At 37.0% G+C, this 24,186-nt stretch overlaps 7 protein-coding genes across 9 annotated transcripts; 2 read left to right on the top strand and 5 right to left on the bottom strand.

Annotated features, from left to right (window-relative positions):
• Positions 671–4,454, bottom strand: LOC104768107 (tRNA pseudouridine synthase A). Its single transcript, XM_010459982.2, has 10 exons — positions 3,830–4,454; positions 3,577–3,633; positions 3,222–3,299; positions 2,903–2,956; positions 2,583–2,665; positions 2,317–2,416; positions 2,112–2,174; positions 1,338–1,607; positions 1,063–1,123; positions 671–959 (listed from the first exon to the last, which is right to left on the bottom strand). Exons 1-10 carry the CDS (start codon positions 4,088–4,090, stop codon positions 862–864), a joined length of 1,125 nt encoding a protein of 374 aa, XP_010458284.1. The 5' UTR covers positions 4,091–4,454; the 3' UTR covers positions 671–861.
• LOC104739579 lies at positions 4,586–7,870 on the bottom strand. 2 transcript variants are annotated; one of them, XM_010459985.2, is made up of 9 exons: positions 7,749–7,870; positions 7,140–7,186; positions 6,797–6,858; positions 6,633–6,711; positions 6,407–6,471; positions 6,126–6,311; positions 5,540–6,016; positions 5,064–5,450; positions 4,586–4,959 (listed from the first exon to the last, which is right to left on the bottom strand). In XM_010459985.2, the coding sequence occupies exons 2-9, from the start codon at positions 7,165–7,167 to the stop codon at positions 4,795–4,797; spliced, it is 1,449 nt and encodes a 482-aa protein (XP_010458287.1). In that variant the 5' UTR covers positions 7,168–7,186; positions 7,749–7,870; the 3' UTR covers positions 4,586–4,794. The 2 variants fall into 2 exon arrangements, with proteins under 2 accessions (XP_010458287.1, XP_010458285.1); XM_010459983.2 differs by having other exon boundaries at positions 6,797–7,186; positions 7,749–7,859.
• On the top strand, positions 11,556–12,720 carry LOC104739580. Its single transcript, XM_010459986.2, has 2 exons — positions 11,556–12,106; positions 12,425–12,720. Exons 1-2 carry the CDS (start codon positions 11,846–11,848, stop codon positions 12,548–12,550), a joined length of 387 nt encoding a protein of 128 aa, XP_010458288.1. The 5' UTR covers positions 11,556–11,845; the 3' UTR covers positions 12,551–12,720.
• On the top strand, positions 13,197–14,024 carry LOC104739581. The gene is made up of 2 exons (XM_010459987.2): positions 13,197–13,472; positions 13,628–14,024. The coding sequence occupies exons 1-2, from the start codon at positions 13,289–13,291 to the stop codon at positions 13,819–13,821; spliced, it is 378 nt and encodes a 125-aa protein (XP_010458289.1). The 5' UTR covers positions 13,197–13,288; the 3' UTR covers positions 13,822–14,024.
• On the bottom strand, positions 14,039–16,213 carry LOC104739582 (pentatricopeptide repeat-containing protein At1g09820). The gene has a single exon (XM_010459988.2). The coding sequence runs from the start codon at positions 16,142–16,144 to the stop codon at positions 14,321–14,323; it is 1,824 nt and encodes a 607-aa protein (XP_010458290.1). The 5' UTR covers positions 16,145–16,213; the 3' UTR covers positions 14,039–14,320.
• On the bottom strand, positions 16,338–19,289 carry LOC104739583 (phosphoribosylamine--glycine ligase, chloroplastic). The gene is made up of 4 exons (XM_010459989.1): positions 18,892–19,289; positions 18,296–18,669; positions 17,029–17,559; positions 16,338–16,938 (listed from the first exon to the last, which is right to left on the bottom strand). Exons 1-4 carry the CDS (start codon positions 19,154–19,156, stop codon positions 16,519–16,521), a joined length of 1,590 nt encoding a protein of 529 aa, XP_010458291.1. The 5' UTR covers positions 19,157–19,289; the 3' UTR covers positions 16,338–16,518.
• Positions 19,559–24,013, bottom strand: LOC104739584 (shaggy-related protein kinase kappa). Of its 2 annotated transcripts, none has more exons than XM_010459991.2 (13): positions 23,729–24,013; positions 23,072–23,308; positions 22,857–22,949; positions 22,694–22,753; positions 22,342–22,614; positions 21,683–21,757; positions 21,358–21,414; positions 21,149–21,289; positions 21,001–21,051; positions 20,594–20,689; positions 20,283–20,366; positions 20,088–20,190; positions 19,559–19,898 (listed from the first exon to the last, which is right to left on the bottom strand). In XM_010459991.2, exons 2-13 carry the CDS (start codon positions 23,213–23,215, stop codon positions 19,813–19,815), a joined length of 1,263 nt encoding a protein of 420 aa, XP_010458293.1. In that variant the 5' UTR covers positions 23,216–23,308; positions 23,729–24,013; the 3' UTR covers positions 19,559–19,812. The 2 variants fall into 2 exon arrangements, with proteins under 2 accessions (XP_010458293.1, XP_010458292.1); XM_010459990.2 differs by having other exon boundaries at positions 23,072–23,372.

Below are 24,186 nucleotides of genomic sequence, written 5' to 3' on the forward strand. Positions count from 1 at the left end.
AGTCTTTCGTCTCGAATCTCAGAAGTTTCGTTAAGTAATGTGTCATGAAATGTGATTTCAGGTGGGAGGAAGTGGAGTACTGGTGTCACCTCTAACATACATTTTTGATGAAGAAACTCCCAGATGGAGTCAGCTTCTAAGTAACCTCGGCCTTTGATGCTGCTTCACATGACTGAGATAGATACTCCGATGTTTAGTCAAGATGCATTCGTCTCTTTGGTCAGAGGTGGCCTCTTTCAAGCCTTTCAGATAGTAGTCAACTTAAAAGCCAATTTTCTCAAATTAAAATTCATTTTCATTTTCTAAACAGTTGGAATACCCATGGAGGTTATTTAAAAGTATTAGCTTATTGAATAAATTGGTATTCACGAGTCACGAACCATAAGAAAAAAACAGATTGGTTCAAAGAAAAAAAACTGCTTCTTTCATCATTAGCGTTCAGTTTTAGAAAAATATGAACCTCTAAACTTGTTTTTTTTCTTTTGAACGCGATGGTTTCCAAATAATATTGCAGTATTCTCTCTTAAAACGAAATATAAATTCATCTATTTCTCTATAAATATTTATAAATTCTATATATTAAAATATATTTTAATTTATTATAATTAGAGTAAAATTACAAAAAAAATTAATAATCATATTATATGAATTATTTCTATTAAAGTGAAGAAATAAAATAGAAAATTATTATTGGAAATTATGGTAAAAAAGTAGAAGAAAAATTGAACATTTTATAATATATTAATGTAAGAAAGATTCGAATGGCGTCCGGAACTGTAGTATATAAGATTCAGCTTCTGAACGGAATCCATTCTGGTGACTCCTCACCCATTGTTGCGGAAATGAAGTGAACTTCAGTCTTCACGGAAACTCGTATTTGACACGGGCAAGATATAGACCAGAAGCAGGAGCCATGGGTTTGGTTGCAGCCACTGTCTTCTCCTCCAGGATTCGTTCAACTGAAGCAAATTCATAGATAACCCCAATAAGGCAGTTAAACATCCTTCAATTCTAATCAAACCTACAACTGTAAACTCTCTGAAGAAAGAGACAGCAACATACCGTCTGCAACCGTCAATTCTCCAGTGCCTACGCATTTTAGTACTCCTACAAGCAGTCGAACCTGCACATCATAAAGACACTGTAAATCAACAGACCACAAAGAGCAGCACAATTCATCCCTTTCATTTTCAAATCAAATTGATACATTTCTTATTCGAAGTTCCGCATACAACAAAAAGAGGATATGTGGACAACTATTACTATGTGTATCGATAAAAAGACTACAATTGATACACGTGATCTACCAAGAGAGACAATGAATAAAAAACTCAAACCTGGTGGTACAGAAAACCGCGGGAACGCGCTGTAACTACATAGCAGCGGTGCCGTCTCCTTGCACCAAAAGAATCACCATCTGTAGACCCGTTCACTTCTTCAACATTGGTAGCAACACCAACAGTCTCAGTCTTGGGTTGACCGGAACATGCGAGAGGATCTCCATTGTTTAGGTTACTCCACGCCCTCTCCGTGATAGATGGAAAGTATGGAGTTGATGGTACTTCAGTAACATTTAGTTCATCTAAAGATCTCACAGGTGACTTTGCCTGCATAACAACAACTCGTCAAAAGAGTTAACAGATTTCTGGAAGAACACTAGTCTACACATAACAGTAACTTCTTTTTAGATGCAGACCACAAGCTATCTTCCCTTTTCTGTATATCACCGAGACGAAAGGATACATATGTATATTAATTTAAAGAATCAAGATTAACATCTACTGACTACAATAAAAACTGAATTTGCGAGAGTGCTTTGGGGCGCTGTTATAACTGAGAATACTAGAAAGGATTAAGGAACAAGCTATTGCCATAACAGATCAGGATTACAAAAATTCATTCTAAGGAGAGATTAATCTGCTAGAGTTATCATATATTCATACTATCTCACAAACACAAACAAATATTCAAGGTCTACCAAGCCACAAATAAGATGCATTGATCAGGGATTCTGTGAAGAATATGTCCAACCATTCAGAACATTTCATATTGATAGTGTTAGTGTATGACATAAAGAGATGTTTAAACAAAGACATAAAAAGAAATTTGACCTGGCAACCAGCTGCCCTGAAGGAGCTAAAATCGTGAGTTCCAACAAGACCTTTACATGCTTCCTGCGCACCAATCATTGATGATGTCGTTAAGAGTTTTTTTTATTCTTACTATAGTTAAGGAGTGAGGACTCATCTTTCAAGGGAAAATAATATTTTTGGATCAGTGCTGATATGGATGCTGACAATACAGTAGTATGCAAACCTGCATAGAGCGAAGATTTAGCTCCTCAGGAACATGCCAGCAACGGTCTTTTTCAAGAATTGATAATGGATCCGACCCCGATAGCATGCGGTAGAAGTATCTACAGTGAGTGTCATGAAAAATCATCAATTTTTCAATTGCAGGGAATATATTTCAAAGCATAACCTCGTACTCTAATATACAATCAGCACACATATGGAACACTAAATTCTCTAGAACAACTTAATCTTGACTTCTACTATGAGAGATAGACAGAGAATACCTACGTGCGCTCCCGGGCTTTATATCTGGCATGATAGTTTCTTGGGACACAGCGAACATCAATCACCATAACATCACCTTCTTTTTTCTGCTTAATAACAACGCAAGGATTTTAATGAGATGTTGAATACTAGTAGATAGGTCAAAGTAAGTGAAAGTTAGCAGTACGGAAAATAGAGTGAAGAGAAACTGAAATGAATATGTCATCAAATCTGAAGTAACTTTTGTCAAGATCAAAACTTAGATGATATAATTTTGTAAGTAACCCCTGAAATGAGACAAAACCATTGTATCGTTACAATATGAAAAACATCCAGACATTAACCTGTAAAAAATGGTTGACAGCTTTCTGGACCACATCAGGCTCATGCGGTGGTAACTGCATTTTAAAAACAAAACGGCCAGTGAGAATGCAAGTACATCTGTCCCTAGTAGTTCCCAAGAGCATTAAACATATACGATAACAGGTATTTGCGAATGTATACGTTATGTGTAAACCAGACTACAATTGGAACATATGATATTCAAAACAATGTGGCATGTGTGCTCCTCTCTCTTAATACTTTTTCCTTTACATGAGCGTGACACCGCTAATTCCAAATGTTAGCCACAAGATAGAAATCAGTAGGGTGCAAAAGAAATACCACTTCACCCGGCTTCCTTTTACTGATGCGTTCCACATCTACATGGCAAACGTTTGATAGTGCATGCACTCCCGCATCCTATAAAGGCGCTACATCAATGTCAGCTAATAATAATAAACAAAAACAAAATTGAGCATGACCTATATCTAATTCATGAGTACTAGCTTTCTATGGATTACATGGTCCTATGAATCTATTGTGACAAAGGCAATACAAAACTAAGTGAAACTTTTCTTCAGAGCTACTAGCTTTCTATGAATATCTGTAGCTTTTTTGTTTCTGGTATCAGAACCTTAGGTTTAAGGCTGTATAAAGAAAATAAAAAATGGTATAGGAAAACATGAAAAGCTCTTACCGTTCGACTTGAGCAGAGGATCTTAACTGGCTGACCAATGAACTTATGAAAAGCCTCCTGAAATGTATCAATTCACACAACTTGAATCCCCCAAGATAACTTTGTTAGCCAATATAAACTGAACCCTAAGCTCTGCTCTATGGCACCATAATTAGCTACGAAACCAATCTACCAACTTGTCGAATTAAATTGTCTCATCGATTTCTCTCACTCTAATTGCGGAGATGAAAAAAATCAAAGAAATTACAAAAACCTGCAATACACCGACGACGGTGCGGTACGTAGGTTGCTGTTGTGAACCGGAGAAACGAGTTCCGATATACTCGATGGCAACCAAGTAACGCTGCAATCTAGGATTCCCTGGGTTCATGGACAGCTCCGACTCCGACTCGACCAATCCTTCTTCTTCCTCTTCGTCGTCACTGAACCCCTCGATTCTCGCAACCTTAGGGTTTCTCTCGAGTGATTCCTGAGAAGCCGTGATATCGAGAGGATGCTTCAGATTATCGGACATTATCACACACCGATGATTAGTTTTCTCACCAAAACTCTCAGAGCTACTCCCTCAGGCTAAGGGTTTAAGAATGATGCAATTACAAACGTTTCGTTAGACTTTTTCCGGATTTAATATATTCACAAAACAATGGATCTTTTAACTATTAGTTGATGGGATGAGCCAGACCCGTGCAGTAGTGCAACGCATGGGCGACTCGCGAAAACCCAGGTAGCAAGCTACCTTGATGGGCTTTCTCCCTTAAAAAATAGAGTTAATATCGTGTGAGCCGATGGCCCACATATCAGATATTAAACTGATAAGAACAGATACTACACTTGATCTTAGCCAAAAGGCCGAGAAAGGTATGAATTGTTAGTAAACCCCAGCTTCCTTTATATAGCATCACACTTCGGAGACTTTCACCTCTACTTGTCGATGTGGGACAAATAACAAAAACATACTAATAAAAGAACCTTTTGCTACATAATGTCTTCATCTTCTTTCTAATCCCAATATCTGAAAACTGACTAATTTTATCACTGAAATCGTGAAAATGAATCTGTTATCTGTAGGCTTAAAAGACAGCGGAAGATGAAATCAAAGAAAAACCAAATTAGAAGCCCTAAGAAAGGAACAATAAAGAACCTAATGATTCATGAACTAACTAAAGCAATTCATAAATAAATCAATAACGTAGACGAGGAATAGAAGAATGTGTGTGGTCATGTTGAATAATTGCCAGTGTTCCTCTTGGAAGAAGAGTAGCCTCCTATGGAGAGATTCTTGGTTAGATTGACAAGAGACGCTTGTGTTTTGCTACTGCTACTTCTGTTCCAGTTATTTCCTCTTCCTTGATGATTCATTCTCCTGTTACCTTCCATCTCATACTGAAAAATTCAATAAACACAAAATCGTGTTTCAGATAAATAATACAAAGTTGTAAGTACTGAGAAGAGGAACTAAAACTTGTTAAGGTCATGAGCATTTTTACATCATAGTCTTTCTCTTTGAAGAGATCCATGCGAAGAGTGACAGGTTTATGCTCCTTCTTCACTCGAAGAGACTTCTCTCGTTCTTCATAGAAGTCCATGTCGTCTAACAAAAATGTTCTCGCAGAGTAGTTCTTGAATATCGAGAGCATTTGGAGACCTTCTTTGATTTTGATCTCGTGAGTATCCCTCGTATGAGTAACTGGCTTGTCCTCATTGTTGTCGAGGATGATATGGCGTAGCTCCCAGTTAGGGATGTCTTTAACAACATGCCATTCAACCGGGAAAAAGCCACTCCACTTATCAACCTGCCAGAAATCTAAATCCTTTTTGAAGTCTACATATCCAACCATCTCAGCTAATCCCACAAATTGTCTGCTTGCATTCACCTGAATGGGGTAAAGAGATCAAACATGAGACTAAAACTAAGACACCCTTAATCACACAAGAAAAGAAGACACTTGTCAACTTCACTCACCGAGAAGAAGAGAAAAATTGGACGTTTTTTGCCATCCTCGAGTGTTTTTGTTTCAGCATCACGGAAAGCTGCATCGAGTTTCTTGTTTCCATTGATGGTGCTTGACCACACGGAATATTTGATACTCTTGTGAACATCATCTTCACTGTAGGACTTGATTACGAAAAATTTGGCATCTTCATAATCACTTTGAAAATCTGGGAGGTTATACATCTCTCTACGAATAGCCAAGGCAAACGAATTGTTTTGCTTGAGTGATGATGATGACTCAGAAGGAGGACGAGTCTTTGCATTGGCTCTCGGACCACATTTCAATTCAACCAAGGAGTCAGATTCTTCCTTAATCTCCAGTTTCCTATACTGACCTCTTTGATCCCAGAAACCATTGTTTGAGTTTCCATTAATGTAACCACAATATGGGACAGAGCTTGTCTTTTGATTGGAGAGTTTCAAAAAGTGTCCTGCGGCTTCCTTTCCCTTCAAAAACACATAAAGAAGCAATTTAATCAAACCGATTACAAAAGAGGAAACACTAAGTAAAATATCGTCATGCACAACTTTTGCTTTCAACTATATATATAGGTACCTTAAATTGAGGTCTGAATGCATGTGATTGTGTATTGGCATGAAGCCTACCAGCACCGTTGAAATGTCCAGTAGGCCTAGGACTCGAAAAAGAAGTTTGGGACCAGCAATCACTTCTTTTTGCTCGATCTCCACGCAAAGTCGAATCAGAATAGACATATGAGTTGTTTTGGTCGCGGTGACTTCCCTATGAAAATGACCCAGCACCGAGCATGATAACATGTCAAACAAAGAAATTACAGTAACATGATGTGCTATAAAGGCCAATGGACAAAATCAAACCTTTAAAATATCAGCAGCATGTGCTTGGCCATTGCCATTTGGCTGAGAAGAGACTACATCACATCCTGCAAAACGCATCACAAGCAACAATCACTTGAGAAAATAGTTATAGATCATTTAATACTGAGCCATATTAGTTGATATTCACAATCTATCCAGACTAATACGAAAGTAGCAGACTTAGTAGGTGGTTGATAAGAACCAAAGCCTTAAGAATTTGTCTTACCATTAGCAAATGCAGTGACAGTAACAGACGGGGTACTCGACACTGTCACGGTATGTTTTGTGTCGTTTGTTGGAGGAGACTGAAAAGATTACCAAACTTTATATGAGCATTCATTCTTTTGCTATCAAGAGATTAAGAATGTGGCTGAGTAAGATTTCAGATACCTCATTCTGTTTCTCCGTTGTAGAATCTGGATCTGGTACTGTTTCCGCAAAAGTAGGCTCAGCTAGAGCTATTGTTAAGGGGCAAACACAAGTCGATACAACAAAGAAAACCCACTTCTTGGTAGGTTTCAAAATAATCTCAAAATTCAAGAAACGAAAGGAAGGTGAGAATAACAAAACAGCAGTGTCGTTTCTCATCAAACAAACCCTTATGCATGAGAAATATCTAAAGAATCAGCCAATGAAAAAGGCATCTAAAATCAACCACAATAGCAGTGTCTTAATCAAAACTCAATCAAGTAGAGAAGTACAGAACAAATAATGCGTTACCATTAAATGATACAATCCAGAGCGTTTAATTCAGTGGCCATTACCAATGTTCAAGATACACTGCAGTCATTGAAAGGGAACAAAATAAAAAGGTTAGTATAGAGTTAGTATGAAGGAATCAAGTAATCTGTTTATGGTAGTGGACTATTAAAGAACCATTTAGCTGCATCACTTTCTCTTCAAAATTAAGAAATAGTAGTAGTTACTAAAGTCCTCGTAATGTTATTGATTTTGCACACAACATTCCGGACTAAGCAAGTTCATTGAGATGTAAAAAAACGAATTTGCTATTGTGTTCTACGCATTGAGGTTAGAACCATAAATTACAAGAGAAAACATGACACCGTAAAATACTCAGTGGCAATTACAGTAAAGACAAAAACTTTTGAGTTCTTATATCTCTACTAGACAGAACAAATACTGTCAAAACATACACTTCTAATACACCATAAGTTTCCAAAACATAACACAATTGACAATATTTCAATCTTTAAGGTAAAAAAAAAAACAGAGAATTCTGAAATCACAATTTGGAGCATATGGTATTCAGAGTTTTCCAAGAGCCAAACACATCATACAGAGATCCAGAAGGCTTATAATAAGAAAGAACACAAAAAAAAACCTGTGAAAACGGGTTTAGAGCCGCCGTAAAAAACCCAAACAGGGGAAACCGCTTGAATAGTTTGTGTGGAGACTGTGAAACAGAAGTGGGAGGTTGCGTAGACGACGACAAAACAAACCCTCACAGAAAAAGAGAAGCTTTCGACGGCTAAGATTATCTTATAGCTTTTCCACCGAGGACGAAATCTTGATCGTTGGATTTCAATGTTCACGTTTTTTTGGGCCTCTTAATAAGGGCCCGCTATACTTAAGATTTTATGATCCATTATAGTATGTAATTCAGTCAACGGAAAACAAACCTAAAAAAAAAAAAGTCAATGTAGGATTTATTTGGTACTAAACTACACAGTCTAAACTTGATGCCGTATTGTATTGGTAAGTCTAAAACCAGTTAACCACATGCAGGCATGTATCGACGGACCAGATATAATTTCATGTTCTCGCAAAGTAAGCTACAAATTAGTATATTTCATATTATCTCTTGTACTATGATTACTTATATATCTTGTGTTTAGCTCAATAGTTTAGTGATCCTGATATTTTCATTGAGAAAATAGGTTGTGGCTGATTATATTCCATATAGGTAAGAGTTATTAACTTATAACTGGTTAGTACAGTGGAGTCTGTTTTCCTTCATTTGAAGCTTTTTGGGTTTTTTTTTTTTTTCAATCTCACTTCACTGAAACTTACTTACTACTTTACTAGCTTATTTAGATGTGGAGTACATGTTTATCCCTATATAAAAGAGCTTAGGGATTCGGGACGCTATGAAAGTTATAGTCAAAAAGGAAGACAAACAAAAGACATTGACTAAACCCTTTATTTCAAAGAAACTATAATATATTTTTTTAAAAAAAAATTTGACTAAACAAAACAAACCGAAACCATTCCTCTCATAGATATGAAATTCTTTAATTATATGGAGTGGTATTTTAATCATCTTCGATTATACATATCCGGATGCGTGCTGTTTCCAAATAACTAAACTTTCGTAATATAAAATTCATGATATTTTAAAGAAAAATAAAAAAAAATAACAGTTATGTTCATGTCTGAACCCTCATATTTATAGCCAAATTTGTTGTATCCATCGCTGTTTCGGTCAGGTCGGAGAAACTTCTCTAGGAGTTAACAAAAAGAGAAAGAAATGAAAGAAATGGTTCAAGTAAAAACAGCAAAAGGCAAAAGGAAAAGCTAATTAAAGAGTGAACAGAAGAGAGCGGTCACATGATGGTTTTTTTTTTGTCATGAATGATCTGTGACAATGAGTCACACAAAAGGCAAAAGCTCCAATTCTATTTTCTACATTAAAATCATTCCTACTTTTGAATTTTGCTTTGCTGTATGTTCACCTAAGCCCCCACTATTCTCTAAATGCCAAAATTTTCTTTAATATAATTAGGTCCCTAATAATTAAAACAGATTTTATTCACCAACTCCTGTTATAATATAACATACTGTATATCGTACCATTAAATAACAATAAAATTTTGAAAAGATATTCTTGTGGATTTCTTCTATAGTAACAAGAGAGTGTTTCTATTGTTTTAACCTAAATAGGAAGAAAAAAACACAAAGTTGTGTTGTTTTTATATTATACATTCGTCTCATATGCATGGTTAGAGTCTTCAAGAGATCATGCTAAAGAGACTCCATTGGAGATGCCCTGAGGTCTCTCCGCTTTTGCCGCAGCTAGTTAAGCTATTTTCTTTCCTTTGAATAATTTGTTTTGCGTATAATTATTTTATTTTGGGAAACTCATTCGATTGCGATAGATTTGGGCCATCATTGCCAACCAGATGCATGTGTTCAACTTTTTTCTTCCATAATTTTTGAATTGCTGAAAAGCATTTGCTATATCTTAGATTCACCTAACTTACAAGGTTCCACTTATCTTCACTATAAATCACTATAAATCAACACACGATGCTATGAAATTATGTTGTGCTTTTTTTTTGTGTGTGTGTGTTATAAAGGTACATTATTGGACGTAATTCACTACTAAAATGTTACTAGAAAGTATCAAGTTATTCATCATTAGAATGCCATTCATTATTAGATGTTATTCATTGCTAGAAAGTAACAAGTTAAGTGTATACGTTGTTAAAATGTTACTTCTGTTGTTATGATAGCTAGCTGTAGTAATCGTTTATATTCTACAACCTTATCTAGTAACATGCATTATGTCAAATCTAATAAATGTTATCAAATATGTTATTCATACGATATTAGCATTTACCACAAAGTCACAAAACGATGTCATGCATAACATATACTGATCATATATATACATGATTAAATGTTTCTCATGTTCGCAGCAGATCTATAAATGCGCGCCATTGTTCACAGCGGAAACACAAGGAAATCTGACATTCAAAGACAATAGTGTCCACAAAACTCAAAACCTTTTTTCGAAAGTAGAAACTCTATAACACGCGAGTTGTTTTCCTGGTTAATTAAATTTTAAGAAAGTAAACCATTTTTTCTTTCTAAAATAGAACTGTACGTATGTTTCTAGTATTTGATTGATCTTCTTGCTATAATTCTTTATGGCCTCAAATTGCTGAACGTGCAAATAAAGAGAATATTTGTACTTGTTCTTTAATTAATTAAGAACTTTAGGTTGCAGACGACGTCACACAAAACAAAAACTTTGGGATTGCATTATTATTGATCTTCATTATATTAAGTATTATAGAAATTGAAGTTTTCTTTGTAACGTAAATGAATCACGTATGTTCATGCAAACGTATATACGTACGTCTACATTAACATCACACGTACAAAAGTGTAGAGCTTAATTAAGAGAGCTGGGCAGATTCCGAGCAATTGACTATAGTATTTGCGAATAAATTACCGGTATTACCGGATACGACTCAAGTGAGTTTAGCAGAAAATTAATATGCATCATTGTTTCCTTAATTAGGATAACTAATTGACATCTTACAGTGATAATTAATTCACAAAACTAAGGGGTAATTAAACGTTTCTTAAAGCAGCCAATAGTCTATCTTTGTTGTTCTTTTCTGACGACACGTAGGCCCCTTCCTCAATTATTATTATGAAATAACAACCAAAAGATGTCACACTAGCCAAGCATAAACACCACAAAAATTTTGCGTAGCAATTTCTTAAAGTAGTAGACAACGAATATAAACCGTATAGGATATACTTTGCTTTTATTACTTTTACAAATATACAATTATTAAAAAAGGAAAGAAAAAGAAACAGTTGATATGTAGTAGCTTTTTCTTTACATTTGTTGAGATGTTCCCTAATTATACCAACTAATATTCGTATACAACTCATTTTCAAAATGTTTATAATAAGTGATAATTCCTTAAGAAAAAATTTACTAAACCCAACACACGATTTTGAGATACGTATATATGTGCATAATCTTCATGTCAGATGTTCGATTATTTTTCACTGTAGTAATATTTCTTGATCACCTTGTAATGGACGGGGAACAAATCAGCCACGACAAACCCTACTTATATATATTACACTATTATGTCTCATATTGTAGTCGAAGTGTGCTATACATCTAACAAATAATGAATTATAATAAAGAATAGAGGCGGGTAAGAATAGAAATGAGCTAAATTAGAAAAAGTTAGAAGGTGTGTGAAGTTGTCAGCAAAAGATAGTGAAGTGAAGGTCCAGAAGGGGATGAGATCATAGGAATATAGGACCAATATTTATGTCTGTTCCTACTACTTAGGGACCATTATCACATTAACTCTCTGTTAATTCTTCTTTTTATACTTTGTCTACACATACTATAAAAAAAATAGAAATAATTTACACCCAATTTGTAACTATATATACACAACTCATTTTCAACATAGTACAGAGTGTGTTTTTGTTTTTTCTTCTCTGCCCTGCTTTTTGTTTCCTTCACATAAAAACAAAAGGAATAATAAACGAAAACATTGTCATCGATTACGTTAATATATCTCAATTCTCTTCTTCTTTTTTCATAGATCATCGAATTTCTGATAAATCATTTTTACCTTGTATTTTTGATTCTTGATCTAGAGTTGTGAGTTTATTCTCTGGTGAAAGATTCCTTTGTGCTTATGCTACAAGGAGAAAATGAACAAGTCGAGCTCTTGGAGCATATACAGTTCTAGAGATGGAGAGAGTGAAGGGCCATGGAGATCGTCGACGTCCATGAATGCTATCTCCTTTGGGTTTGTAGCAACGGCGATACTCATCTCCATGTTCTTGATCATGGCCATCTTCGAGCATCTCTTCAGGCCTGAGAATTCTTCATTTGATTCACCACATCGGATCACACAAAGACAGAGAGATGGGTCCATTCAGTTCCAGAAACTTGCTGATCAAGCATCCATGGTAAACACAACAATTTATTTTTATTTCTTACTAAAGCATTTCTCAAAAGAATTTTTGTCCTTTTAATAAAGCCGAAGCGCATTAACTTGCCACTGTAGAGTTAGTTTTCTTTTCTTTTGTTTGTTTTACAAAATAAATCTGCTTTTCTTTTCGGTGCAGAAACCTTTTGGATAATCAGAAACATTCGTCAAAATTAATAGAAAAATAGTAATCCAACTTTGGAAAGTGAAAAAAGAAAAAAGCAAGAACCAAGTTATTGTGTAAACCATAGTCATAACTTCTTTTAAGCTAATTACAAGGAATGTAACGTGGCTGCAGGTTCCGGTGAATACGGTGGTGGATGTATCGGTAGTGATGCCAGGAGAGAAGTTGCCGTCGCATATAGCTTTGCCGGCTCCGTTACCTTGTCGAAGAGAAGGCATTCATTGGCCTCTTCATCTTTAAATATATTACTAGCTAGCCTACTACTCTTCTTCCTTCTGTAATTTTATTTATATATTTCTGACTCATTGAGTAGATTAGTGTGTTCGTAATATATTCTAATATGCACTAAACGAGATTTATCGGCAGAAAACATTTCCTTATTTTTCGTCTAAGTAGACACAGATGTTATATCTCTTATTGTACATTTGTAGATATGCTTCTGTTTTTTCACTAGCATTTTATGGCTAGCTAATCAATTGAAAGTTGGAACAAATTAATCACTTTTTGACAAGGATTTTGAACAGCTCAAAAAGTTAGAATACAATACTGTTTATCCATTACTAAAAAAGAGGTTTTAATCCCACTATACTATACTACTAGGTTCATCAAGTGTGGTGTTCATGAGTACGTGTAGTGTTGAGTACGACAAATATGAATGAATGATTTACGCCTTCTGGATTATTCACATGTGATATTAACAATTATTTTCCAAATGTAATAAATTATGGGACGAAGTTCACAAATTTAATTACCCTACTATCTAACTCTTTACCGTAGACGTATCAATTTTTTCGAGGAGTAGAAAAAAACAAAATGGGCCGAGAATAAAGCCCATTAATATCAGTGGGCGGATTTATAAGACCCAGATAGAAAGGTTACCTTCTCTCTATCAATCGTCGCGTAGAAGCCGAAGGAAAAAAATCTGATTCAAAGATTCAAAATTTGAACTGCAGAGAGAGAGAGAGAGAGAAAGAGGCAATGGCGACGACGGCGAAGAACATGAAGGGTTTCTACAAGCAGAAGAAAAGCAATATCACCGGAGGTATCTCCAAGTCCAAGCCTTCTTCCCGGAAAGCCGCTCCCAAACACGCGGCGGCGGCTCAAAGTTCTGATGCGACGCAGCCCGCCGCATTGATCTCACACGGCTCCGTCGATCTCAATGGTACGGGTTTTACTTCTTCCATTGATTTCTGATTCTTTACTTATCCCTTCTGATTCATCTGAAAAATAGTAGGGTTTGACTCCAATCCCGAGATTTTAGTGTCCAATCGAAAATTTTAAAATTTGTGGTATTTTGTTGTGTGTTTTATTAAACAGAGGATTATGACAAGGAGGAGGAGATGCTGAGACAATTTGACATGAACATTGCTTATGGTCCATGCTTGGGTATGGCTAGACTTGATCGATGGGAGCGTGCTCTGCGTCTAGGGATGAATCCTCCCAATGAAATTGAGAAGCTTTTGAAAACTGGGAAAGTTCAGCAAGACTGTCTGTGGCAAGGTCGCGTGTAGATGATGTTTTTTTAAATGTCACTTTATCTATGCCCTTGTATGATCCAGTATGAGTTGTAAAACGTTGTCTTTTGTTGTTTATGGTTGAGATGTTTGGTTCAGCCACTGGCTGGATTCACCTCACATGTAGTGTGTCTTTCGATGTTTCTACTCTCAAGTGATAATGTTAAAACCTTTTTAATGGAAAGCAATCTTTGTTTGTTGATGGAAGATTCAGTTAGTTGTATAATCTCTTTATCACAGGCAATCGATTATGACAAAGACAAACTTCTACAAATTTCGTGTAATTTACAAAAAACGGTTTAAGTTACAAAATCTGAACTTTCTCGTCTTGAAGCATAGCAGCGAACATCACAGGGTCTGGTTCCACCTCCTGTCAATCAATATCTCTTCTTTGGCATTGGCTTAAGTACTAAAACTGAGTACGATTTTCTGTGAGAGTGAGAGATTGATTATATATCCCAGGAAGCAAAAGCAAATTATGCTGGTCACTAGAAGATTAGGATTTAGTAGAGACGTTAAATAGATGGCCTTCAACGTCTGGGACGAAACCTTTATCTACCATTTCTAGTTTAACTATCTCATAGGTTGTTCTGTTCGGGACTAGACCTTTCTCCAACATCTCATTCAAAAGAATGTTTGCATCCTCCAACTTTCCCTTTTGGGAATATCCTTGTAGAAGCACATTATATGATGCTACATTCATCCGCAACCGCCTTTCTTTCTCCATCTCTGTCCTCATGTTTGTTGCTGCCTTTAGATTGCCTTCCCTACAGTAGCCTTTCATCAAAATGTTATATGTCAGATGTCTCGGTTTCAGATCCATCTTTGACATTTCTTTCAAAAGCATCGCCGCTTTTCTTGATTCACCTTTGCTGCAATAACTCTCCATCAGTATGTGATATGTTACTAGATCAGGAAGTCCTTTACTAGTCAACTGATCGAAAAGCTTCTTAGCTGCTTCAACGTTACCGTCTCTACATTGACCAGCAATCAAGCAATTATAAGTTCCAATGTCTGGTACAATCCCTTCTCGTTCCATCTCTTCTTTCAGTGCAAAGCCATCAACGGTTTTCCCTAACTTACAATACGCATCGATCAGCATGTTATATGTTCTAGCAGTGAGAACAAATCCTTGGCCTTTTACCGACTCTAACATATCAAGAGCTTCCTTCAGCATATCGTTCTTGCAAAACCCGTTTATAAGAGAGTTGTAAGTAATTAAGTTAGGCTGCACACCTGCGCTGACCATCTTATCGTGCATACCAAGAGCCTCGCTGATCTTACCTCCACTGCACAAACCATTTATGAGTGAATTATAAGTGATCACATTCGGTACCACATCTTGATCCAGCATCTCTTTGAGCACCTTCATACTCCCCGGAAGGTTGTCATCTTTCCAAAACCCATCAATCAGTATATTGAATGTAGTCAAGTTTGGGGACACCTTATTCTCCACCATTTCTTTCAAAACCGCATCTGCTTTGTACATTTTCCCAATTCCACCAAGCTTGCAGTACCCATCGATGAGAGTGTTGTAACTGACTACGTTTGGAGAACAGCCATACACTTTCATGTCCTCCATAACATCTCTAGCTTTATTCATTTTCCCAGTTTTGCACAAGGCGTTGATCACGACATTAAAAGTGAACAGATTTGGTTGAATCTTCCTCCTAATCATCTCCTTGTATACATACTCAACATCGGCAGAACGATTCTGCTTCAGCAACGCAATCATCAAAGGCTTACAAGACAAAGCCGATAACTTATACCCATAGAAACCTGAACGCTTAAACGCCTCCAATGCTAACTCGAATCTAGAATTGTTCGCATACGCCAATACCAACATATCAGCTATAATCGAACTGACGCAAACATTGTCACACATTGAAATAGCATGAAGAATAGAGTGAACCGGATGATCAGAACCATCATCCTTCGCAAACCCATCAAGGAAAGATCGGATCTTTGAGTACCTTTTCGCAATAGCAAGAGAATGCAAGAGCTTAAATGTGAGCTCTAGCGAAACAGAGATGTTACGGTTCTTCACTGACCAGGTATAGTACCTGAGACACAAATCTGGATCAAGCTCAGAACTAATCAGCTGTCGAAAGAGCTCGTTAGGGTTTATGTCTTTCACATGAACTCCAAGCTTTGACCAGTGCTGCTTCTCTATGAGATCAGCGATGACTACTACGTCACAGCTAGGTGGGCAAGGGCTCTCGGCGATCGTAATTGAAGAAGAACAGAGTCTACTTAAACCAGATAAATTTCGTATGAAATTCGAAATGTTTCTACTAACGGCTAAGGATTTGGGGAACATTGATTCGAGGTAGGAGACGAAGACAGACTTTGGATTTTTAAAATTTTAGGGTTTATGAATTTTGCACCCATTCTCATCTCTGTTTCGTGTCAGTACTTTTTTTAACCTCAAATTTTACTTTACCTTTTACAAAAGTGTGAGATAAATTTTCAGATTTTTTTCTTTGCAAAATTTTACGAAACTACCACTGAAATGGTAAGAGAAACAACAAATTTTATAAATGGACCCCAAATTAAGTTATTTTAGAAGTCGGCCCGTGCGCTAAGATTACAACTAATGGGCCGCACGAATCGGCCCATCTAACTGTAAGGAAAAAGAATTTATAAGTTTTAGGTTCTTGGTTTACAAGGCATTACAACAAAATTTCTTCTCCATCACTCTTCTTTCGTCGCCACTTGTTTCTGGCGAAGTGCTCTCCAACCAATATCACGCCTAAAGAAACCTCCAGGCCAGTTGATCTGTTGAACCGCTGAATAAGCTTTATCACGCGCCTCTTCCAAGTCTTTACCCTTCCCTGTGACTCCAAGAACACGTCCCCCAGTGGCTACAACATTCCCCTCTCTATCAAGATCCGTTCCTGCATGGAAAACCTTCACTCCAGGAGCAACCGTTTCAGCTTCTTTAAGGTTTCTGATGATTGATCCTTTCTCATAAGCACCTGGATAACCATTGCTTGCCATTACAACCACCATTGCTGAATCTTTTGACCAATCAAGCGACACGCCGCTTAGCTCGCCTTTACAAGCCGCTAGCAAAACTTTGGCTAGGTCAGACTCTAGACGCATCATCAATACCTGTGTTTAACAAGAAGCTGCATTGTTCAAAACAATAATCAAACCAAAGACTAAACGTATTTTTTTTTCAGAAAAGTTGCGTGTTCTCACCTGACATTCTGGATCTCCAAACCGAACATTGAACTCAATCAGCTTAGGTAAACCGGATTTCTTCTCGATCATGAGACCTGCAAACAGAACGCCGACAAACTTACATCCTTCTTCTGCCATTCCTTTAACAGTGGGATGAATTATAGACTCCATCACAAAATCCTGAAGCTCCCTGGTCAAGACCGGTGCAGGAGAATACGCTCCCATGCCGCCCGTGTTAGGACCGGTATCTCCATCTCCAACCCGCTTGTGGTCCTGAGCTGATTCTAGAGGAATGGCGTTTTCTCCATCCACAAGTGCGAAAAAAGAGGCTTCTTCTCCCTCGAGAAACTCTTCCACGACCACCTGACATCCTGCAGAACCAAACACACCTTTGACCAGCATCGAGTCAACAGCTTCAAAAGCCTCGTCTAGTTCCATGGCAACAGTGACTCCTTTTCCAGCTGCTAATCCATCTGCTTTAATCACAATCGGTGCCCCTTGTTCTTGAATGTATTCTTTTGCAGCAGATGCATCAGAAAATGTTTTGTACTGCATTTGAATTTGATTCAATAATACTGTATTAACCACATCAAATTGTAATCCTTAGGATAATAAGATTAAAGCTACGAATCTGCAACTTTTATTCCACCCATTTACCGAGCCGTCAATCACTTGCCCATTACATAGTACACCCAAAACAACCTGCTGAGACATTTCTTATACAATCTAGCCTTCACTAACCGCTCTCTAACCAACTCACAACAGCTCTAACCTGCTACATTAAGTACTAGGCTAGATTACAGCAGATCTATAGCTAGTAGTTGAACCGCTACACGGCTTCAAAGCTTATATCTTTACACAGCAACGTTATGGATCCTAACACATATCAGGGGAAGAACTTGGTAATCATCAGGAATAATGAAAAAGAGCAGAGCAACACAAACCTTTACACAAACTTGATTAAGTAAAACTGTCTTAAGCATCAAATTGGAATCCTTAGGATAAGATCAAAGCTATGAATCTGCTACTTCCAGTTTACCAAGCCCTAAACCAAATGCCCCCAAACAATCTGCTGAGACATTCTTATAAACTAAGCCCTCACTACCAACTTACAACAGCTCTATTAAGAATTATGGTAGATTACAGCAAGCCTATAGCTAGCTAATAGTTGAACCGCTACACGGTTTCAAAGCTTATATCTTTACACAGCGACGTTATGACACACATCAAGGAAAGAAATTGGTAATCATCAGGAATAAATGACAAAGAGCAGAGCAACACAAACCTTAGCAGTAGGGATATTGTACTTGTGGCAAAGATTCTTCATAAAGTTCTTGGAACCTTCCAAAGCCGCAGCTTGAGAAGAAGGGCCAAAGGTGAGGATACCAGCCTTAACTAAGTCATTAGCGAGACCCGCAACAAGAGGCACTTCAGGTCCAACAACCACTAACCCAACATTCCATTTTTGACAAAAAGAAATCACAGCTGAACTGTCTGATATGTCAAGTTCAGGTATGCAAGTAGCATCACCGGAACTGGAGATACCAGCATTTCCAGGTGCGCATAACACAGATTCACAAGAAGGAGATCGTTTTAAGGCGTGGCAAAGGGCGTGTTCTCTGCCTCCTCCACCGATTACAAGAACATTAACTCTCTCTTCTGCAGAAATTGAAACACAATTACAACAAATCCATTGGTTAAAACTTATAATCACTGGCGTTAAGTTACCCATAGCCTAATAATATGAATCTATCTCAAAACAATGTAACATTGGCGTTCAAATTCAATTATTCAACAACTTGATACAGTATCTACCATTGGTTATCCACCACTGAATGACACCAAACTAAAGAGAGTAAAAGGGTATCGCTAGATTTTTACCAGAGCCGCCGGAAACAATCGAAATAGACGGCTGAGATTGCTCTGAGACGCAGCGGAGTAAATACTGGCGTCTGTGGAGTCGGGTGGAAGAGCTAAGGACGTGATTGGTGGCAGAGAATTTGAGAGGAGCAATAAAAGGAAGAGACTTGGAGGTAGCGGCGAATCTGAGGGAGAGAAGAAAGGGTTTAGTTGGGTTGCTGTTGTTGCTGGAGAAGAGATTGATAGAAGAAGATGAAAGATGGAAACTAGATGTACACAACGACATGTCCGAAGTGGATTTGCGATAGAGAGGCTGACAAAGTTGCGGACTTGAGAGAGTTTTGGACTCGGACCAGCGTCGTCGTCGTCGTCAAGGGTTTAACACTAAACTGTTTCCTTCCTTTTGTTTTTGGGTTCACTTTTTTCTTACAATTAAAGAACAATTCAGAGAAATAATACCAAATTAACTGTCTCATTCACAGTAATCATGATTAAATTTTGTTGTCTTATTTATTATTTGTAGTCGCCACTCAATTACAAAATCGGATTTACAAAAGTTTAATCCTGCAAAATCACCCAATAAATAGGTAAGTATGACGTTGTCCTTTCTATGTTTTTTCCTTCAAACAACTTTATAATCTTTAGACATCAAACATTCTCTCCTTGCCTCTCACCCACATTAACATGCTTTTAAACGAATCCATTTTGTGATATATAAAGGGGTTATATGGTGGCTGTGAAACAAACAAGTGGTTTATAACCAGCAAAACCTCAAGTACTGTATGTATTCATGCATCCTCATCATCTCCATATAACCAAACCAAAAAGAAGAAAAAATAACTCGCCAAAAACAAAAGCCAAGAGGGCGAAAATTCCCTCTGGCTGCTCCAAATATTGATATCAAGAGAGCTTATACAGATGCCTAAACCGATAGGCGTATTACTAATTCAAAGCCATGAAGAGGTTCTGCTTACGGGCATGCTCTGGGACAAGTCTGTTCACGATTTCAGGAGGGATGCCAGATAGCTCTGCAACACACACAAAAACATCACTCCATGATTTAAGAGTTCATCACTATGCAAAGAGCATCTACCAACATAAATGGGGTTTTACGGTTTATCCTTATTAGCAATCATGAGCAAACCACAATGTCAACAACTTAATAGAGCATATATATGTTAGATCTCTTAACAGGTCCTACAAGAAAGCTAAGGTACCTTGCGGTTTAAAGTTGAAAAGTGGAGGAAGTGGTCGGCCATTGGGAAGACGAGTGTTTGGGTCCCTTAGTTCATCAAATAACGGATGAATACAAGCTTCCAACTACAATTAATGGTTTCGAGGCCTTAGATGCTGATATGGAACAATTGAAAAGCAAATTACACAATGAAGGGAAAAGTGAGAATTTTACTTACAGCTGTGCATCTCAAATTAGGGGAATATTGGAAGAACCTACAAAGAAGATCAACTGCTTCTGGTGGCAAACGTTTTTGGAACACCTGAACACAAATAGAATATTTTCATGCAGTAATAAGGATTCAGAGAGAAGCGACGCTTAATGAGCTAATAATCAATGAAGCCAATTAAATCTATTTTTACAATGGGCATATAAAAAAATCCCAGATAGTTTAGTGCAAAGCGCAAACCACCAAGTTGTAGAATGTCAGAGATCAAAATCCTTAAAAGCATTTTCTGGGGAACTCTAACCAAACATTAGAAGGCATACCTTGTGCCATGGATGAGGCTTGATCTGGGGAAACTTAAATTCTGTATAGTTTGGATTCATGCACTTGATTTCTTCCCTTGTTGGTGTACCTAAAACCTGCAAAGACATAAAAGCACATACAATAAGAAAAGCAAGGTTTTCTCAAAATCAAACTGAGCAGTCCAAAGTTTATTGCTTTTTTTATACTTAATACAAAATTCTCAACAATTGACGTAACAAACTGTGACTCAAAAGCCTGGTAGCCATTCAGATACAAATTTGAAACTCTGCCCCATAGTCTGATACGTAAAGATAGATGAGTAACCCCGTAAACCAAAGTTTTAAAAGCACTTATCAGGCACCGCCATGCCCAAGAATTGGATTGCTTCATATTTTAAGATAAACTTTAAGAATTAACAAAAGGTTACCTTAATGATTTCAACAAGCTGATCGACTCCGCTCTCACCAGGAAACAGAGGCTGTATGACAAGTTAGCAAGGGCACAAAAAAAGTAACACAAGGAAGAAACTGACTGAATAGCGCAAAAACAAATAGCTAAAAAAAATGTGCTTTAACCTGTCCAAGAAGAAGTTCGGCCATCACACAACCAGTGGACCATATATCGATTGCAGTTGTATATTCACTGGCACCAAAAATGAGTTCTGGAGCACGATAATATCTTGAACAGATGTAAGAAACATTGGGTTCTCCTTTTACCTACGGAGTACGAGAACGTGTCATACTCCCAAAATGAATTCGTTTAAAATTGAGTCAACAAACCTTACCAACACTTTTGCACTCCCAAAATCACAGATTTTTAGCTGATGTGTGTGTGGGTTCACCTGCACAACAATATTTGTATAGTCAGGTATAAATGCAGTTAAACTTTAACCGGAAAAAAATTATTTTGATAAACAGTTTACTTAGATGCAGATAAGTTGAGCACAGAAATGTCACTTTAGACCAAAACCAGCTCAAAACTACAACTATTTTCTCAAAGTTAGTTTCCAGAATCATGTTTCAACCTCAAAAATAAATACGTAATAGCATAAAACAAAGGTCATCTGTTATATATTTCTTTCGAAACAGGGAGACACAAATGGAACTTACTAGCAGGTTTTGAGGCTTAATATCACGGTGACAAAGACCAAAGGAATTATGAATGTAAGCAAGTGCCCTGCAAATCTGTAACCACAAACAGAAACTTGTCAAAATAACTCAGCAAATATCAGTTAGTTATATGAAATGGTCTCATGCTGTTAATTGATATAAATTGGTTTTTGAAGTCATATTTTATAGTGTGGAAGGGAAGAATATGTCATAGAAGGAAACTATAATGATAGAAAAGCTTTGGATCATTTCTTAGAAACCCAGGTGTAGAAGCAACGTGTCAAAACACGAAAATATAGATAGTAGGACTAAAGAAAGCTACTTCCTTGCACAGAGCGGACCTCCAAACTTCATGCTCAAAATAAATTGCCCAATAGTCTCTTTACCAAGGGTATAGGATACAGCAACTCAATGGGGATGATGCAAACTAGTCTGAATATATATCACATGAACAACCAAGAATGAGTTTACACCCACCTAGCAATTCAAGGAAAAATTCCCACCCAACTATTCTAGGAAGAGCTATAAGAATACATAGATTACAAAATCTATTGATACTAATATCTTCGGTGAAACAAAACGAGCCTCATATTTTAAGTGGGTGCTTATGATGCTTGGTGAAACGAAAATCTAAAATTTCAAATCCAGAAAATAGTTACCTGATAGGTATAGAGTTTAACGTATATCAGTGGCATCAGTTGATTCGTCCTACTGTAACTTCTTGCAACACGATTGACAGTCTCAGGCACAAATTCAAGGACAAGGTTCAAATAAACCTCTTCATTGTCTGTTCTTGAGAAGAAGCTATGCTTTAAAGCAACGACATTGGGATGGTCTAGCATCTGCATTATTTGTAGCTCCCTGTTCTTGTACCGCTTGTCTTGAAGAACCTTCTTGATGGCAACAACCTCCCCAGTCTCCCTACATTTAGCCTACCAGAAGGAAACATAAATGTGCCGGGAATGGAGCCAAATGAATAGAAAGAACATCATGGATGTTAAATTAACTTACTTGGAAAACCATGCCAAAGGAACCAGTACCAACAACATGTTCTGATATATAACTGACTGTCTGCCAATCAAAAAAAAAAAAGGAACAAAAAAAACAATATAAGAACCAGTTGGATAACTACGTTACTAACTAACACATACAAAATTATATGTAACCATCCAACCTGTCTTGATTGACCATTTCGACCACGGACTGTGGTTCTAATCACCTGACCAGGTTCAGCACCAGCCCCATCAATAATATCTGGTTCACTATCCTGCAACGTAACAAAAACCTCAATCTGTGTACACTACTCCATAACAGATACAAGAAAGTCAAGCTAAAACAGTTGAATAAGCAAGCATGAAAGGCAAAGCAAATAAGCAATGCAAGACTTACTCTCTCATCATCAGTCTCTACCTTGTCCCTTATCCTCGTCTCAGCCAAATCTCTAGTCAACCAATCAACTGAACTAGAAGAGCTCTTTAAACCTTTGGCAGATCTCGAACTGCCTACTCCATTGCCCAGTCCAGAAGATGCCATGATATTATATTCTGAAGATAACACGAACTAGTATTTGATAGCGTCACAACCCATGGTGAATTGGTGTCCCATCCCATCAAAGAACCGATCTTCCTAGTAGAATTTGCAAGGTGACTTGCATTAGATAAAAGGTGTACTATATCTCAAGGATCATGAACTGATACAAACAAAATACAAACTTGGTCAGTTTTAACAAGAGAGTTTAAACTTCTGTATAATAAACACTGATGAACTCTGAGCCAACACAATTGAGGCCGATCAGATCTACTGCCGACTAGAATTGATATGGAAATCGAAAAGGTTTGAAAACTCAATTTGTGTGTAAATAAAAGCAGCTCAGAAAAAAATCAGCAAAACAGTTTCTACTGCTACAACCCAGAAGAACCCTAGTTCAACAACTCCAAAAAAAAAGCACATTGAGAGAATAAAGAGCGAAACTTTTCAAAAGATTCGCAGCGATAAGAATTTAGGTAGTGTAAGAGCAGAGAAGAAAAAAAAAAAAAAGATGATCACCTTGAGCTGTCGTGAGGAAGAACTGAAACAAAAGTCAAGCATTTGACGATTGTCTTCTCCTTCTTCTTAAATTGAAGAGCTTCACATATACTAACAGTTTTTTTGCTCGGCGATTGCTCGGATTGAAAAAAAAAAAAAGGCTAAACCTTTAGATTATTTCTTGCTTCTGCGTCAATTTTGGTTTTCACAACTTCTTCTTCTTAACACCCTTTGTTTTGTCGATTTCTACCGTTTTGAATCAAACGAGAGAATATGAGACGACAGCTCATCATTATAAAATAAGCATGATATTATATCACTACTATATATCTTTTCTTCTTTTTCTACCAGATTTTTTTTTAAAAAATTAGGAATTTAAAATCATTAAAAAAAATTAGATTTGGTATTATCCTTTTCTCTTTTTTTTTTTCTTTCCCGTTTGCCACACAGAAAAGATTGATAAGATACTGATACAGTAT

This window comes from Camelina sativa, chromosome 14 (genome assembly GCF_000633955.1).
Source record: "Camelina sativa cultivar DH55 chromosome 14, Cs, whole genome shotgun sequence".
NCBI lineage: Eukaryota > Viridiplantae > Streptophyta > Magnoliopsida > Brassicales > Brassicaceae > Camelina > Camelina sativa.

What these genes read in the sequence shown, in the direction of transcription:
- LOC104768107 (XM_010459982.2), bottom strand. Translation starts at nt 4,090, where the DNA reads ATGTCCGATAATCTGAAGCATCCTCTCGATATCACGGCTTCTCAGGAA. An exon ending in AAAGGAAGCCGGGTGAAGTG is followed by an intron (nt 2,957 to 3,221) that starts GTATTTCTTTTG and finishes TTTAAAATGCAG; the next exon opens with TTACCACCGCATGAGCCTGA. An exon ending in GCGGTTTTCTGTACCACCAG is followed by an intron (nt 1,124 to 1,337) that starts GTTTGAGTTTTT and finishes TATGATGTGCAG; the next exon opens with GTTCGACTGCTTGTAGGAGT.
- LOC104739579 (XM_010459983.2), bottom strand. Translation starts at nt 6,994, where the DNA reads ATGAGAAACGACACTGCTGTTTTGTTATTCTCACCTTCCTTTCGTTTC. An exon ending in ATGCTGCTGATATTTTAAAG is followed by an intron (nt 6,312 to 6,406) that starts GTTTGATTTTGT and finishes TCATTTTCATAG; the next exon opens with GGAAGTCACCGCGACCAAAA. An exon ending in CATTCAGACCTCAATTTAAG is followed by an intron (nt 6,017 to 6,125) that starts GTACCTATATAT and finishes GTGTTTTTGAAG; the next exon opens with GGAAAGGAAGCCGCAGGACA.
- LOC104739580 (XM_010459986.2), top strand. Translation starts at nt 11,846, where the DNA reads ATGAACAAGTCGAGCTCTTGGAGCATATACAGTTCTAGAGATGGAGAG. An exon ending in TTGCTGATCAAGCATCCATG is followed by an intron (nt 12,107 to 12,424) that starts GTAAACACAACA and finishes ACGTGGCTGCAG; the next exon opens with GTTCCGGTGAATACGGTGGT.
- LOC104739581 (XM_010459987.2), top strand. Translation starts at nt 13,289, where the DNA reads ATGGCGACGACGGCGAAGAACATGAAGGGTTTCTACAAGCAGAAGAAA. An exon ending in CGGCTCCGTCGATCTCAATG is followed by an intron (nt 13,473 to 13,627) that starts GTACGGGTTTTA and finishes TTTATTAAACAG; the next exon opens with AGGATTATGACAAGGAGGAG.
- LOC104739582 (XM_010459988.2), bottom strand. Translation starts at nt 16,144, where the DNA reads ATGTTCCCCAAATCCTTAGCCGTTAGTAGAAACATTTCGAATTTCATA.
- LOC104739583 (XM_010459989.1), bottom strand. Translation starts at nt 19,156, where the DNA reads ATGTCGTTGTGTACATCTAGTTTCCATCTTTCATCTTCTTCTATCAAT. An exon ending in GATTGTTTCCGGCGGCTCTG is followed by an intron (nt 18,670 to 18,891) that starts GTAAAAATCTAG and finishes CAATTTCTGCAG; the next exon opens with AAGAGAGAGTTAATGTTCTT. An exon ending in TTGGAGATCCAGAATGTCAG is followed by an intron (nt 16,939 to 17,028) that starts GTGAGAACACGC and finishes TGTTAAACACAG; the next exon opens with GTATTGATGATGCGTCTAGA.
- LOC104739584 (XM_010459991.2), bottom strand. Translation starts at nt 23,215, where the DNA reads ATGGCATCTTCTGGACTGGGCAATGGAGTAGGCAGTTCGAGATCTGCC. An exon ending in TTAAACTCTATACCTATCAG is followed by an intron (nt 21,758 to 22,341) that starts GTAACTATTTTC and finishes TTGTGGTTACAG; the next exon opens with ATTTGCAGGGCACTTGCTTA. An exon ending in AGCTTGTTGAAATCATTAAG is followed by an intron (nt 20,690 to 21,000) that starts GTAACCTTTTGT and finishes ATGTCTTTGCAG; the next exon opens with GTTTTAGGTACACCAACAAG.